Here is a 16,404-nt window from a genome sequence, read left to right as displayed (position 1 = left end):
TCCAAACCTCCTTCTGTACATCGCCGAAATTTCAGCACGGGGAGCGGACCGCAACACGCTATGGGCAACCCGCCTTACCGAATCTTGCACAGCTACAATTCACCGGCGTACAGGAATGCACCAATCTGGGGCTAGTACGTCTCATTACACAACCAATCGTCCTTCATTCATGTTCTCTGGGTTTTTGTATCACGGAACTTGTATATTCTTGCATCGAATCGGCGTTGTACAGCATCATTTATCCAAGGCATGCTTTCCCGAGCTCAGGCTATCAGCCTTTGATCCGCGGTCGATCGCCCCGCGCCAGTCACACGGACTCGCACAGTGTCGGCGACTCTGCATCGTGGAACACGCACGTTCCTTTCGGCCCTCCCTGGCTGAATCAACTTTTCTTTGTCTCCTGTTTTATTTCATGTCTTATACACGAAGCAGCTCGGTCTTGAACGGAGTTCCATGGATTCACGGGGCCGTGGTAACGGTCGCAAATCATGATGAGGTCTACGGGTTTTCAATACTGTTTTGCAGGCCGAAGGGGCCATTGAGAGATTTTGCAGCAGTGGAAGGGGAGTATTGCTTATTTCGGGCTCATCTCGTCCAACGTTTTCTGTGGCGGATTATCTTTTGTGTCCTTCTTGCCTCTCTTTGTTTGCTGGAGATAACATACAGACATTATACCCGACGTGTTGGTCAACATTTCTGCTTTAGTTTCAGGTCTACGGGGGGGTTTGAGATGCAGCTTCGGTCGGAAGACCCAGCAAAGGGACGCACACAGGTGTACCAAGGAAATACGATGCTGGTCCACTCTGTACTGGCATCCATTGGCTTGAGCAGCTTGATAGCATGAATGCGATGAGTTGTCACATATGAAAGCATGGAACTTCGTGTGCAGTGTGAAATATTAAATTTGATGTGGCTTCAAGGCCAGGTGCAACAAAAAGTAGGCTTTGGAACCCCGTAAGTAATTCTCGTGATTTCTCTTGGCACCTGCGCGTCGAGTTGCAGTCAACTTGGGTAATCAATTCACTCCGTCCTAGCACAGGCTTGTGATGAGGCCTTTGTTAAATGTTGCAGCTTCTCAGATCTGGCCACCTAATGCCACGGAAACAGAAGCAACACCAGACGGTAGTCTATTGCATGTGGGAGTCCGCTCACGGATGATCTGATGATCTGCGTCGTGGGTTTTTGAGATCCGGGGCAAGCGCCGAACCACGGTACCGAGCGGCGACGGCTACCGTCGATTGGCTCTCGTTCGCTGTCGAGCGTTTTTGTCCTTGCGTACCTATGCATGCAGGGTCCTCTGGCGGCGGGGAGGGAGGGTTACATCCAACGGGTATCTTTTGCCCACAGAGACGATCCTGTGGTCACGAGGGGTCTGCCTGTGTCCCTCGGGCCATTTATTGAAAGTCAGGACAGGCTGTGCACATGGTCCGAGGCGCTTTCATGGGTGACGGCATCTGCGGTTAGCGGTGAGTGGGTGTTGTGTTAGCTTGATCTGTGGGTGAGTGTTTTGACTTGTGGTTTGAGGTTCTTCAGACTCAAGTAGTAGTGTAAGAGGGCTGGTGAGGAAGGGGGTCTACCGGTGAGGTCAGATTGGCGGATGGCGGGTGACCGGTCACAGAGCTGTGTCTAATCACACTTTGGTCGGGACAAAATACCATACAATTCCCTTCTGCTCCCACCGTAGCATCATCTCAAGCAGAAAACAGTTTGAAAAGTAAACCGCCTTTTCAAACTGGCATCGCAGCAGCGATGACCACCAGCTCATCCCTTGCTGGCAACTGGATTTGCCACGAGTGGACGAATCTATGCTGTTTACAGGCGTGCTGTGGATGTCAGGGCCCAGTAGTGGCGCCGATCAGCAGGGTGCGATAAGGCATCCGGGCCTGGTGGCAGGCCTGGCAGGCCTGGCAGGCCTGGGCGAGGACAGCCGAGCCAGCCAGTGCTCGCCGGTTCAGGTCGGGGGCTGACGGGGGAGCTGTGGAGAAACAGGGTTGGTCGCTGGTGGTGGCAAGCACGGCGTGTACGGGAAGGCAGGCGTGGCAGGGGAAGCAGGGTTGCGCCCACTGCAGCATCGCTGCAAAGCCTCTCTCTCTCAAAGCCTCAAATCAGGCCGGGCGGCCAGTCCAACCCAACCCAACCCCGACTCGACTCGCATGATTCTGGACAGAAACCTCTCCTTAACCTCACCTCACTTGCATTGTTCTCAGCCTCTTTGCACTTTGGTCGTTTCTCATTTCATTCAACTCACCGTGCCCTACTGGCGTAAGTGCAGCTTCCACGGCCATTTCTCCTCCCGACTTTGACGCAATCGAGATTGTGGCAGCGCTTCGTGGTGCGACAGGAAATCCCGACAACGAGGCGGCTTGCGACAGCCCCTGAGGAGGCTGATATTGCCTTTTCCAGTCGTACCACATTCTTCCCGCATATTTCATTTCTCGCAGCTCTGCAGGTGCCAAAACATTGTGGAGGGGCTGGACTGGACTAGACTGGTCCAAAGGATTCTTATTAGACAAAGTGTTGCCTCGCTGTCGACGTTGAGATTACGACTCTCAGGTCTCTTTCAACGGCCATCTTGAACTTTTCACAGCTCAAAGAGACCACACCATGTCGCCACCTTTTGCGACGCGGCCCTCGCAGGTCATCGGGGGAACGCACGTGGCTACCGAGCTGGACGATCACACCTCACACATGGACTCGCTACTTGGGGATCCGTACGCCGATGCGGACGCCGAGTCTCTCCGATCGTCCCGGCACCCGGACCCGGACATGGAATCAATACGCTCCCTTCATTCTCGGGCCTCTCATGTGGACTCACTCCTCACCCGTCCGCTCATCCTGGACCAAACAAAGAGAATGCCGCCTCCAGGACCCAATAAGCTGCATCGCCGTCGGAACCAGTACCCCCACTTCGACAACAGGACCGTCACGATTCCGGAGTCCACATCATCACACCACGAAAACTCGGGCCAACAACAGGAAACACACCATCAGTCACAGCATCAGTCGCAATCTAAACCGGACATAACGCGGTCAAAATCAACAAGAGACCGCCAAGCCACGGCGGACAACCAGCAAGGGCAAAGCCACAGGAGGGCGAAGTCATACACCCTGGCCGGCGGGCCCTCATCGTGGCTGCTGAGCAACTCCCTGGTCGACGTGAGGCGGTCTGGGTCGTTGACAGGCGAGAGACGGGAGATACGCAAGCTGCAGAAGGACCACCCTGCCGGGTCCGCGAGGCCGAGCCTTGCATTGGAGATCGGCGACGGCGACGGCGGCAGTCCGCCGACGGACGGCGGGGAGAGGGGCTCGGGGCTGGGTGTGAGGAGGAAGATGGGGCGGTTGAGAGGTCTTTACCGCAAGTAGGGGCTACCAGAAGCCCTGCAACAGTCTCCTGAGGTCATGGCACGGGGCGGTTTTCGTGGCAGATCACTGGTAGGACTTGTTTGGTGTCTCGCCCGGCCGGTGGGCCAGAGGGGGCGGCATTGATCTGCATCATCATCCACGTCAGCATTTGCATCGGTGGTTGCAAGCAGAAAAAGAGGCCCGTCCCTCGCGGGGCTCCGGTGTTTGTCTGGGTTTCAAGGGCCGCCCCGATTCTGGCAGAGCCGGGCGGTCCTGCACGTTGTGGTTTCATCGCATATCTCATACATGGAATGCATCGCGCAGCGCGTTGGTGGTTCATCCGTTCACATAGCATACGTGCGCCGCACCTTTCGGGTGATCCTGGTGCTCTCAGAGATATTCTGTGGAAGCCAGTCGAATTTGAACTTGTTTGTTTTCCCCAATGGTGAATTCCTGCCCCGGAGACGTGAATACTGCGTAGGGCTGTGATGCCCTCAGCACGTAGGCCACTCATCCCTGAAGAGGTGTCATACTGAACGCAGATGCAAGCTAGTTAAGTTAGTCCTGAGTTTTACCACGTGCGCATGTCACATCATAATTGGGATCCGATTTACAGATTGCTGTCTACTGGACTACAGTACCTAGGCGCCTGTGTAGGATTGTCGAAGATGGCGCACTTGATCTTTCCATCGGTATCCAAGATTCTGTTTGTGTTGGCTATGTCGCCGACTCTAATGGTGAAATAGAACTGAATTCACCAGGAGACCGTTGGTAAGAAAAGAATAACGACCAAATTTCTTCCTCTCCAGACTCCAGAGTCAAGCAATGCAGGCACAGCAATGAGACAGATATTTATATCAGGGAAGAAGTTTATAATGCGGTATTCGAAGACCTTGGTTGGTGGCAGAGGATGACATCGTAGCTTCACAGCGAATTTGCCGGGGGGGTTGGGCGGTTGGGCGGTTGGGCGGTTGGGCGGTTGGGCGGTTTCACTCTTGGAAAGAATCACCTTCTATACGCACACGATAATCTAGAGGATGTTATTTCAAAGGAGATTATGGCAGAGGAGATTATCCCAAAGGAAATTAATCCTATTATCCCAGAGGAGGTTATCCTAGAGGAGACTATCCCACGGGAGGTTACCCCAGAGGCTAAAAGGTGAAGGAAGGGGGATTCCGCAGAGACTATCCTACAACAGGTTAACTAACATGGGAGGATTCATAGTTGACAGGAAATTCTACGAGGCCAAGGTTCTTAGTCCATGCAGGCCTCGTCATGAGGGCGTTATTTAGGTCTCAAAACGGAATCAGCTGTGGAAGCCAGCCTCTTCGACCGCGGAATCAACCAGTCTGATTCCCCACCGCATTCATTGACGACCGGGGAATTTAAACTTTCCGCGGCTGCTTGGGTCGTTGCGGGGGTGGGGCTACCCGACGCACTAGGCATAGCAGATGGGTGGGCTGCCGGGTTGCCCAGCTGCACAGCTGTTGCAGCGTTCTGAAGCACAAAGGCTCTGCCCCTGATACCTACTCTTTTCTTGTGTGTTTGCACAGGCCGCTCCCCTGGTACGGTCATTTCAGACCGCCGTTGCAGATCAGGTGGATAGACAGAGGCTCCTGGCTCTCGTAGGACATGACCCAAAAAAAAGGGCATTGCATGCCAGGCTTTGTGAGTGCTTGTTGCAGGAGAGGAAAATGAGGGCAGTAAGTGGTTGCTCATTGCCGTTGCATACGGCAGTAAAGCCGTTTTGCCTTCGGGTGGCCGTGCAGCCGGACTCTCGTTGGGACGGAATTCTGCGATTGAAACGCTCGGCGGCTGGGGACGGTGCTGGCGGGTGCCCAAAGAGGCTCTGGGGTCCCAATAGGGGAGGGCAGAGGACCCCTGAATCGGCAACGCGAATCAGCCAGTTCTCATTAGACTACCATCAAGCAGCACCGCGTTCATCCACTTACCGGTCCCCCCCTCCTCCACCCGGAACTCTGAGCTTCCTGTCCTCCTCGACTTTAGCACCACCGGACACCCACGCCTGTGCGACTGACCATGACGGAGCAGAATGGCATCGACATCCTGTGCGACGCTGCAGGCTCCGATCTGCTGCTGTCATCCGTATTTCCATCCGATACACAGAACCAAACCCAGACCCAGCACTCGCCGCCGCAGAAGAAGGTGAAGCGATCCGAGGCATCTCCTCCAGTCGCCGGCTCCGTCACCTCCTTTGCTTCTTCCTCCAACCATATCTGCCACATTTGCAAGCGCGTCTACGAGAGAGCAGATCACCTCACACGGCATCTCAGGTCGCACGAGAACGCAAGACCATATCAATGCACCAGGTGTCCCAAGAGATTCAACCGAGCGTATGACTGCCCACCAGTCCCAAGCCACTCTCCATCCATTCTTGCAGCCAGCTACCCTTCTGCGAGTCTGCATTTCTTGCTGCTTCCCTTGTTTCACCACAAACAATTCATAATGCCAATCTTAGTGCTTGACTGATGGATGAACCTGTCCGCTACCACAGTGATCTTCTAAACCGACATGAGGCTACCCATGATCGCGATGCTGGAAAGTCGAAGTCATTTATAAGACGCAGTGACCGAGCTGCCCAGGCTTGCGAGGCCTGTGCCTCTGCAAAGGCCAAATGTGATGACCAGAAACCCTGCGGGCGATGCCGCGCCAAAAAGCTTGCCTGTCAGGCCTCGACGAGGCGCTCCTGCCAGTACAAGACTTCCACAGAAGGTCTGCCTTGTCTTCTCCCTCCCACCAGCAGATCTGTGCTGCCGTGTACCGGCCATAGCAACGTTGGCTGACCCATTTCTTGGAACAGGCGACTCGCCCTCTGACAGTGGCACTGTCGCTTCGGCCATGGGCAACAACGTCCCGCCCGCTCAGATGCCAATGCATGAGGCCATGGCGCCCACGCCCTTCATGCCTGATGTTATGGGCCAGCACGCCTCGTTGATTGACCCCATATCCGACGACATGGTTTACTTCAACCCAATGAGCAACTTCCTCCAGGACATGGACTTTACAATGTCCTGGGATATGAATTTCGATGCCTTTTCTATTCCACAGTTCGACATCCAAGGGCCAAGCCCGCAATCCTCGACGACCAATCCGGTCACGAGGCCCTCTCCAAGGAACACGATTAGAGACTCCTCACGCGGCCACTCCGCATTCAAGCGGTCACCGTGGCTATGGGACCCCAAGAAGGAAGACTACGTGCAGCAGCAGAAGGAGGGACTCCACATAGATGAGCAGTCCATCTCACAATCACCCGCATTCGGGAAGCTCATGGACAGACCGTCGCGGAGGCTCAAGATGACCGCCCATCAACGGGATCGGATATTCTCAATTGTCCTGGCCCAGAATCAGGATCCGGCAAAGGTGCCGTCCTTCCCCACATTGGACCTCCTCAATTACCTTCTTCAAGCACATTTCGTCCAGGATGAGCACCAATTTGATAGTTGGATACACCCTGCCTCCTTCGACCCGGAGAACGCGCTCCCAGAGCTTCTGGCAGCCATCATATCGAGCGGCGCGAGCTTCATTTCCGTGCCAGCCATATGGCAATTTGGACTCGCAATTCACGAGGTCGTGCGGCTGGGAGTTGCGGATCTGGTGAGCGTCCTCGAATCCACAGAGGAATAGAAGCATGGCCAGAATACTAACCCAAACATGTAGTTCGAGAAGCTCAATGCCCATACCCGGAATCTAAGTGCTCTGCAAACATTTATGCTCACCCTGGATGTGGGGATATGGAGTGGATTCAAGCGCAAAATGGAGATAGCAGAGAGTTTCTTGCAGCCTCTCCTGACCGTCAGTGTCCTTGGAGTATGGTAACATCGACGCACCAGCTAACAGGTCTCAGATGCTCCGACGAGCTGGTGCTTTCTCTGCCCCAGCTGACTCTTCCGCCCTGCTCCCGCTGGACTCGGACTCTCCCGAGGCTCTCGAGGCGAAGTGGAAGAAGTTTATATCACGTGAATCTTATAAGAGGTAAGCCGTAGCCTATCGTAATTATAAGTCGCGCGAACTGACCAATCCAGGCTCATACTCCACCTCTTTTCTCACGACGTCCAAACATCCATTTCTCTTCAAAGAAACCCATTGGTCTCATTTAGCGAACTTGCTTTTACTCTCCCCGCATCTCGCGACCTGTGGTGCACCCCAACGGCGGAAGCGTGGCGTCAGGTCCATCACTCCAAGACAACTATGCCCAGGCCTCTACCGCGCGTCTCTGAAGTGCTTCATTGTGTCGACGTCCTGGATGAACTCGAGGAATTCATCGACATTGACTTATGCTACAGTGCCGTCCTCAACGGCTATTGGGGCCAAGTCTGGGCTTATCGCGAATCTGTTCGTTTCTTCGCAACGGCAAGCAAGGGAGGCACCAATCGTCTATGGCTCAAATCACAACACCAGGAACTATACCAGGATCTCAGTGGTTTCTCATCGATTATACATACGTCGAGTACCCCTCGTAACCACAGCACGCTTCTTGCAATTGTCGTCGAGCTATTCCTCATGATCATGCACGTCTCCCCGGACGAGATTCAAAGATTCGCGGGAAAGTCCGGAGAAGAGGAGTCGCGCCGCGCGGGCACGTCCTTGGAAGAGAACTGGGCAAACACCTCTGATGCACGACACGCAATCTGGCACGCAGGCCAAGTTTTCGCTAATGCGAAGAGGCTGCCTCCAGCAAGCCTGAGAGGGTTCAACGCGATCGCCGTCTACCTTGCCAGTATGACACTCTGGACATACGGGCTGTTCTGCTCGCCTACTCCCCAAGGTGTCGATGACGCAGACTCGGGCTACCTGCAGTCAGGGGATGGGCAGCAAGCGAACACCGGCATCAGAAGAGCCTCTTCGGTTTCGGGCGGCGGGCCCACCAAGTACGTTCTCCTCAACGAGGAGGAGACGAGAGACACCAAGGCATTCCTGCAGTTTGACCGTGGCGTGCCCGCGTTGAAGACATCGCAGGGGGCAGTAGAGCCATTGTTGGACCCGAGCAAGGTGCTATCTATCGCGCGAAGCCTGTTTAGGGATAACTACCCTGTTCGCACAGAACCACTGCCGCCGCTGGTGGAGAGCCTGGGTAATCTTTTACGAGATCTAGGAAGTGGCCTCGCCGGGATGCCGAGTCGGGTCGCGTCGAGAGTGCAGAGTCAGACAGCCAGTAGGATGGGTAGCGAGGAGCGATGATATTGGATTTGGGGTTCAAAGTTTTGACTACAATCAACTACGACAGCTGACATCCTCTATTGTTAGAATCTTGGGACATGTTCGTCTTCTGCCGAGGTATTCTCGCCTTTTTGAGTGACGTTTGGATTCATAGCGCCAACATTTTGTCAGACTCATTGGGAATGGGGAGCTTTTGGGTCTGTACTGGTGAGCATCGGGATGGCATGGCGGCGGGCAAGGGATGTTGTTTGTATGGAACGCTTCTCAATGTCATGTTTGTGCCAAGTCTTGCAGCATGTTCACTTTGATAAGTCAGCCAATTGACATGCGCTCCCATTTACAATGACTCCTGTTCATCGTATGACGTGCCAATCCCATGCACCCAGCTGCTTCCTGCTTCCAATACTCACATGATTTGTAGAGAAAGGAGCAGGTGGATGGCTGCTGCTTTGTGATGCCACTCTCTGGCCTGGTGGCTCGCTCTAGAGGGTACTGTGAGCAAAACAATAACCTCACAATGTACTGGGTGCAACGTGTGAGCAGAGCAGCCGCTCTGGTACCGACCACAACAAACATATCTTTCCCTAGTCTTCTATAATCAAGATCCGGCTATTCTACTATGCTATGTACTAAGTCAACCAGAGCACAACGAGTCGCAAGCACATTACAAAAGAGAACGGATATTCGCACAGAAGAAAACAGATGGTACACATATACCTCTTCAATAATATTCCCCCAGTCAGTTAAAGCGAAACAATCGCACCCAATTCCCAAGCCCACACCCAGTTTACACACTTACTCCCAGTTTATATACCAATAGTATATAAGTTTAGTATTATAGTATACATATGAACTGGGCATAGGTGTATTAGTTGTAGGTGTCCTGCGTATGCTGGGTATGCTGGGTGTACTGGGTATGCTGGGTGTGGGTGTGTTGGTTGTGAGTGCACTAGACGTATATTGTATCTGTATACCATCCGTTTCTTCATGTGTAAATATCCTTTCTCTTACTAAATTGCCTCAAAAGGTACCAGCGTAAAACCTATCAGCGAGTGCATCTCATGGACACAGTGATTCTGAACCGTTGTTTGATCATTTAAGTATCATTACGGGGAGGGTATTATCACATTAGGATTATAGAGCTATGAACATCACGGCAGTAGCAAACATCCATAACCCCAAGGAGCTTCCCGACGTTGGCAGGCTGATCCCCAGCAGCTTGGAGGCGTTGTTTTCCTCAGATTGAGCATTCACAACCATGCCGTCCCTTGTGGTTTGTCAGCACATCTACTCTGAGAGTTTCACGGCATGGCTTCCTGTGGGGCAAGACAGGTGGAAAGGAGCCAACTCACGGCCAAACAGCATCCATCGCGAGAACCACGAGTGACCTGGGAGGTATGGTTGCAGTGATACCTGTGCCGTTGGCCTCAACAACGGAATCGCTCTCGGTGAGGTCGAAGTCGTTATTCAACAACAGGGCGGTGTAGTTGGTGACCTCCTTGAGCTGGTCAATGTTGATTGGGACGGTCCTCTCCTCGTCAGCGTTGTTGATGATTTGCATGGCCAGGTTTCCACCGGCAGGGAATGTTGCTGTCTGAGGGACCCATGCCGCCACTGTGATGTTGTCGGTAGTAGATGTGGCTGTCACTCTGGATGAGTCTTGACGAGCGTATCTGTGAACAGTTAGTAAAAGCAAAGACACCATTGGAGGCAGTCGTCACGCAAGGTCGAAACCCACCTCCCAAAGGCAGCATACGCCCAATAACGCTTGGAAAGGATATTCGTATCATTGACTGTTCGGATCACGGGGGTAGCAGCACTGTTGCGCATCAGTATACGGGAGACTTGACGCGAGATAGTCCCATTGCCAGTGTGACTTACTTCGATGGCTGAGCTCCCATCCAGTTGAGGAAAGCCGAGATATTCGACACAGTGAAACTATGAAGAATCCTGTTCGCCCAGGTAAGTCCTTCTCCCCCTCCGTACGTGCCCTTCGGATCGCCGGCAGCAGAGTACCACGGTTGGTCAAAGTAGCTGGAGAGCTCGGCCCACTCGCCCTGCCAGACTTCCAAGGGCGTATCGTAAGGCTCTGAAAGCGGCTGTCCATAACCGTGGCCTGAGACGACGTCAAGATACTTCTCGCCACCCGTCTCCTGGATCCCGCTCAGGATCTTCCGGCCGTCCTCCCAGCCAGCCCAGTCGCAGCAGGTGATCTTGACATCCAGACCCGCGTCTGCGACCGCGGGGGCGAGCTTCTCCAGGATATCCGTGGTCTGCTGGCCATCCGCCTGCATCGAGGCGTACGGGACCGCGATATCGGGCTCGTTCAGCGGGTTCAGGTGGGTGATGTTGATGCCTTCCTCGGCATAGTACTTGACCCACTGGACGAGCTTATTTGCGTACTGTTCGCGCCAGTCACCTGTCTCGCAGGATGTGTTGGCCACGCCACAGAGTAGGCCTCCGTTGTCAGTGTTGCCCGTGTCTTTCATATATGCGTCGGCTCCCCACGAGTTTGCGTAAAAGAGGTTGACGCCTCTCTTCTGGACTTCCTTTGCCCACCACACCTGAGAAGAGTCATTCCGATCCCAGACGTAAGTAGGCTCTGCGTCTGGGGACCCAGGTGATTCTGGCTGGATGCTGGCCATCCAGTCCTTGGAGTTGTTGGCAGACGAACCAATACCGATGCGCAGGATCGAGAAGCCGGCGCCCGTCACCGGGTCGTGAAGGAGGTCGAACATCTCCTGCTGCTTCTCTTCCGACATTGTGTTGTACACCCATTGAGACCGCTGGAACGCCTCGGAGTAGCCGAGGCCGCGGATCACCTGATGCGTCTCAGTCACGTCGACCGTGATCTGGGCCGAAGCGAGCGTCGTCGCCGCGGCGGCGAAAATAAAAGAGCGGATGGCCATTTTTGAGCCGCGAAATTGACGCTATCGTGCAAGAAGAAGGGCTGCTCGGGAACGGCGCCCCAGCTCCTTTGCCGTCGAGCACGGGGAGCACGACATTTTTAATCTCGCCACGATGCCTCGGGAGCCTGAGGAGGGCCAAGTCCAGCTAGAATCCCATGGTATCCATTTGAGGACCATCACGAGATTGGCGCCCCACCGTGGCGATAAGCTCATTGGGCGTTAAGAAATCCAGAGCGGATACTGCACCCTTTTTTTCTTGTGAAAATCTCACGTGGGTTTCCCCCAGGATTTTGACTGCTTATCTGTATGCTTATTTAGTCCAGAGCCCGGATCGGCCGGCACAGGACAGAGCAAGTGCACTGCAATACGAACCTTGAGGTAATGCAAAGTATGCCGCATCTGCGAGTCAGCCTCGTTTGCATTGCTACAGTACGCACTCTGATTTCTTGTGAATGATTGGGTAAATGAACTTCATCAATCCTACAAGGCTGGATTGTGCTAGTCCGTGTATTCGGCTCGTACCTTAATCCTACCAAGCTTTGGGCTTTCAGGGTCCGAGTCATGACAACTGAGATAAGATGTGACGCTACGCGAGCGGAGAGTCTCGTCGATCGCAATAATAGAAGACTTCTTACATACTCATCCGTCTACAACGCTTTGAAGCTCTTTCTGGCATCGTCTAGACTTTGACTAGATATATCCAACATGGTGTTGTCATCGATAATCCGGCGACCATTCCAACTACGTGGACAAGAAGAGCAGGAATTGTCTCTATGAGTGCGAGACGTCTACGTAAAATAGTGATAACCGAGACTGGCACACTATACTACTTGTCCTATATGTAGTTCCATTAGTTTTCAAGGCTGTTCTATTATGAGATTAACCAGGAAAAGTGTTCTCTACCACCCAGCAAAAGCAACAAACGAGATACTTGAGAATAGCAGCACAGTATTAATCTATCTTGTTGCTTAGGCATAGGGCTGTTAATGCTATTGTGGAAAGGAGAGCCTACAAGAGTCCTGTGGCGACGGCAGAGGAGTCCAGTGCGGTATCACATAGTGTGATAATATTGAAGTGCGGCTAAGAAAATCAAAGTAGGTTGTCTGTCTTTTACCAAAACGTCTTATCCTGTCAGACTTGCTAACTTTGATAGACTTGCGCCTAGGTTGATGCTCCGCCAAAATATTACTCATAAGATGTCATCTGAACATCGTTGCCTCTTTTGATCTCATCAGCCTAGATGTCTTGCAGCTTTCATAAGTCAACAATTGGCAGATCTACTTGATGACAGCCCAGGTACCTATTGCGCGCTCTTAAATGTCATCGCCGAGTTGCTGAGGTTGAGGCAGCATCACAGCCTGAGCAGCGTGACCTTTCTATAATGTATAATATGTATATATACTTACTCGCGTATTTACAGCAAGTGACTTGCCAACGACTGCCTCCAAGGTCTGAGAATAAAAAGAATTTTCTCCCTTCTCCAACACTGGCAGTGTCGCGCATCAAGCCTTCTTCTCCCCGTTCTCAGTGCCCTTAGCCTCTACAATGTGGGCAGTGTGAACCTCTTTTAGGGCAGGAATGATGATACTCTCGATCTCGACCTCCGGATCTCCCTCGGGCAGCGTGCTAGGATCCAGGGGTTTCTCCTTCTCGGTCTCACTGATCGTCCTCTTATGACCGGCTGTGGTCTGGACAGACGGCACGCGGATCCACTTGTCCGGACGGGTTGGCGACACAAATACGACCTCCCATTTGCGGGTAGACAGCAGATTGCCGATGACGAGGTTATGGCTGTACCGCTCGAGGGCATACTTCGCTTTGTGCACGAGGATTTCTTGAGAGAGGTTATCAGCACCATATGCGAAATTGTACAGTAGGGAAGCAGAAAGAATTCGAATTGGGAGAATGATCGGATAGATGTGAAAATTACAATGGTATTCGATGTCAGCTTACCTGGGTCTGTCTCCAATTTGAAGCTCACAATCATGCACTGCGGGGCCCACCCGTCGACAAGGTTCTTCAGGAACTTCGGCACGGGGTCCAAGTCCACTACAAGCCTCTTGCTCCTCGGCACCTGGGGGCTCGAGTCAAAGTTGTCGAATGTCTCTTCCTCGCTCGAGTTCCCCTTCGCCGGTGCCTTTGTCTCCGCCTTGTCGGACGCCTTCTTAACCCCGTCCACGGCACCCGTGCTCTGGATCTTGTGCTCCGACATCCTGTCCTGCGGCAGGAAGAAATCGGACGCCGCGGCGGCAAGGTACAGCAGGCCGTCCGGACCCAAAGGCTGCATCAGGCGCGCAATGGCGCGCAGCTCGTGCAGGTAGTCCCCGATCGTCACGAACGGCACCGTCAGCAGCAGGTTCTGGCTCCTAGCCGAGTGGTACTTGCGCAGCACGGATAGCATCTTGGGCGTGAACTCGGGCTTGGCGACGACCGTCCCGTCTTGCCCCTCGGTCAGGAAGTCCAGGAAGCAGTCCGTCGCGTGGCTGTAGTGGCGGGAGTAAGGGAGCAGGGAGAACTGGCGGTGCAGGAATATCACTGCGTAGCCGGCCTCGAGGAAGTACTCGGCCGACGTGGCGCCACGCGTGCCTGCAGAGAAATTGTCGATGAAACGGACTGTCTGCTTCTCTAGGGGAACGGTGGTACCGCCTGACGTGACGAGGCACACGCGGCGGTTGGCAGCATGGTGGAAGTTGATGAACTCCTCGGCCTGGGTGGTATGCTTAGGGAGGTCTTTTGGAGGAGGGTTCGAACTGAAGTAGTGGTTCTCAACCTCGGTGGACACCGGGTCTGCTTCATTTGATGATGCCATGCTGGACTGTGTGGAGGATGTGGATGAGAAGACGGAAGAGACCGGTGACGGCGGCTGGGAATAAGTAGCTGGCGTGAGATTGAAAGAGATGGACAGTGATGACGAGGTCGGGTGACACGCGGGTGACCTGGAACCCCGTGGCGAATGTGAGGCCTGTGAAGACTGCAGCATGATTGTCAGCTATTCGATGAGATCAGTGTAGTAAGCCTCGCTGGCATAGGTAGCGCAACGAGAAGCATAACTGTGCAAATGCTCTCTGATGCGGCGCAAGACCAGCCGAATGCACCATCTTGAGACCTTATGGTGGAAACGTGGTGCTTTATGGACGAGGTAATGGTAAGGGCCAGTAGCGCCAATCCTGGGCATAGTTGGGGATCAAGGTTCGCAATCCCGCCATACCTCGGGACATGGACGGGTTTTGGTCGGGCTTGGGGCCTGAGAAACCTCGGCCGTCGGTTGCGGAGTTGAGGGGTTGACGGGAGAATGGACACGGCGCCGTGCTGCACGGCACGGTGGGCCGGAGCTGAGGCCATGTAAAAAAAAAAAAAAACGGAACGGAACGTGCGGGATGAGACTTGGACCTGAGAGACGGCTGCTTACCTCGAGCCTCAACACGATCAGACGACCATTTCAGTCCGGTGAGATAGGTTGTCAGTCGACTGTCCAGCTCGTGAGTCAGACTGAAGGGGAATGAACGAAGAGACGGTCGACTGAGAAATGCTGTCTTGCCTCGGGGCAAAGGAAATCTTGCCGGGCAGTGCACAGGCGGGAGTCGAAATACGGCGTTGCAATCGGCACGGTCCTTCCGCGGGTTAGGGGCCTGCTCGAGCTGAGTATAGAGGGGGGTGGTTGGGGGTGGAGACGGAGACAGCTTTGTTGTGCTCGACGCTGTTCCATGACGTCAGCTGCTCTGGCCCGGAGCAACAAAGGCTGCAGCAGACTCTTATGCTTGTGCCCTGCACCCAGCCAAGGGGATAATCTAAACCAAAGCAGATCCACGCGCAGACAGAACTGTTCACACTTCGCTCAGGAACCAGCGCTAGCTCGAGGACCAGTGTCAAGATGGCCCTCCCACCCATTGTCTCGGCCACCGCCCAGAGCGCAGTGCTGAGCGCAACATCAAACATCCTGGCCCAGGCCATCACAGCCTACCGGAGTGATGTATGATCAACTTCGAAGCTTCTCAACCGCGTGTTTCGGCTTACCGTGTGTTAGAAACAATTCGTGGTCGACTGGATTCCCGTAGTCCAATTTTTTCTTTTTACCGTGGTGTCCACCCCACCCAACTTCCTGTGTACGTCTCGAAGCCATAACATATATCGCAGCCTCACCGGCGCTGGCTGCCATGCCGCACTCAGTGTCGCACACCCGCGTTCTCTCGCTCACACCTCTGCAGGGCAAGACTTCCTCGAGTCCACCTTCCCAGCCACAAAGACCGTCCCATCGTCGGAGGCCATCAGATCAGCATCCGGCTCCAATGACAAGGAGCTCGACCGGGAGGCCCGCGAGGGCAAGCTCGTCGAGACCAAGCTTGATGTGTCCAACACCATCATCAAGTTCATCCTCGACCAGACCATCGGCGCCGCATTCAATACCGTGATGTTCAGCTGCTTCCTCCACAGCATCAAGCAGGCTATGGCTCACAGGGCCCTCGCCACTGACGCGTCAGACATCGCGTTCTTGACCAGCGGGAAGGCCATCGACTACAGCCAGGTCGACTGGCGGCTGGTGCTCGAGCAGGCAAAGGTAGAGTTCTACCCGATCATGAAGGCCGGGCTAAGCCTCTGGCCCATGGTGAGCTTGTTCAACTTTGTTGTTGTGAAGAGTATCGAGGGGAGGAACCTGGTTGGTTCACTGGCCGGTGTTGTCTGGGGAGTCTACATGAGCCTGGTTGCGGCGGGTTAAGCCATGGAATATTGTGTGAGCCGTGGTTGTGAGAGATATATAGAGGAGGCAGGGTCACCTAGAGCTTGTGGCGTATAGACCTGGACGCGTCTGATGCGGTCCAGGGTGGTTTGTTATGGGCAGTGAAGGAATCTGAATTCCGCTCGTGCGGGAAACAGGGAACTACTTATCAACTAGAGCATGTCATATAGAGATTCGACGCATTAAAGCACGAGTAAATGATCAATGGCGTGTTTAAAACCATCTCCCGACCGCAGAATC

General features: G+C 53.9%; 5 protein-coding genes across 5 annotated transcripts; 3 read left to right on the top strand and 2 right to left on the bottom strand.

Annotated features, from left to right (window-relative positions):
- Window positions 1-2,604: 2,604 nt before the first annotated feature.
- INS49_001720 (uncharacterized protein) lies at window positions 2,605-3,363 on the top strand (the record flags this gene model as incomplete). The annotated part of the gene is made up of 1 exon (XM_043162543.1): window positions 2,605-3,363. One exon carries the CDS (start codon window positions 2,605-2,607, stop codon window positions 3,361-3,363), a length of 759 nt encoding a protein of 252 aa, XP_043031049.1.
- A 2,019-nt stretch (window positions 3,364-5,382) lies between these two features.
- On the top strand, window positions 5,383-8,541 carry INS49_001719 (uncharacterized protein; the record flags this gene model as incomplete). The annotated part of the gene is made up of 5 exons (XM_043162542.1): window positions 5,383-5,761; window positions 6,164-6,957; window positions 7,021-7,155; window positions 7,208-7,335; window positions 7,386-8,541. 5 exons carry the CDS (start codon window positions 5,383-5,385, stop codon window positions 8,539-8,541), a joined length of 2,592 nt encoding a protein of 863 aa, XP_043031048.1.
- A 1,113-nt stretch (window positions 8,542-9,654) lies between these two features.
- INS49_001718 (uncharacterized protein) lies at window positions 9,655-11,429 on the bottom strand (the record flags this gene model as incomplete). Its single annotated transcript, XM_043162541.1, has 4 exons — window positions 9,655-9,787; window positions 9,873-10,193; window positions 10,259-10,339; window positions 10,402-11,429. 4 exons carry the CDS (start codon window positions 11,427-11,429, stop codon window positions 9,655-9,657), a joined length of 1,563 nt encoding a protein of 520 aa, XP_043031047.1.
- A 1,502-nt stretch (window positions 11,430-12,931) lies between these two features.
- INS49_001717 (uncharacterized protein) lies at window positions 12,932-14,238 on the bottom strand (the record flags this gene model as incomplete). Its single annotated transcript, XM_043162540.1, has 2 exons — window positions 12,932-13,263; window positions 13,383-14,238. The coding sequence occupies 2 exons, from the start codon at window positions 14,236-14,238 to the stop codon at window positions 12,932-12,934; spliced, it is 1,188 nt and encodes a 395-aa protein (XP_043031046.1).
- A 1,062-nt stretch (window positions 14,239-15,300) lies between these two features.
- INS49_001716 (uncharacterized protein) lies at window positions 15,301-16,143 on the top strand (the record flags this gene model as incomplete). The annotated part of the gene is made up of 2 exons (XM_043162539.1): window positions 15,301-15,394; window positions 15,635-16,143. The coding sequence occupies 2 exons, from the start codon at window positions 15,301-15,303 to the stop codon at window positions 16,141-16,143; spliced, it is 603 nt and encodes a 200-aa protein (XP_043031045.1).
- Window positions 16,144-16,404: the final 261 nt, after the last annotated feature.

Source organism: Diaporthe citri, assembly GCF_014595645.1.
Source record: "Diaporthe citri strain NFHF-8-4 chromosome Unknown scaffold_1, whole genome shotgun sequence".
NCBI classification, from domain to species: Eukaryota; Fungi; Ascomycota; class Sordariomycetes; order Diaporthales; family Diaporthaceae; genus Diaporthe; species Diaporthe citri.
The sequence above is the reverse complement of the archived record's forward strand: the minus strand, read 5'-3'. Positions and strand labels throughout refer to the sequence as shown.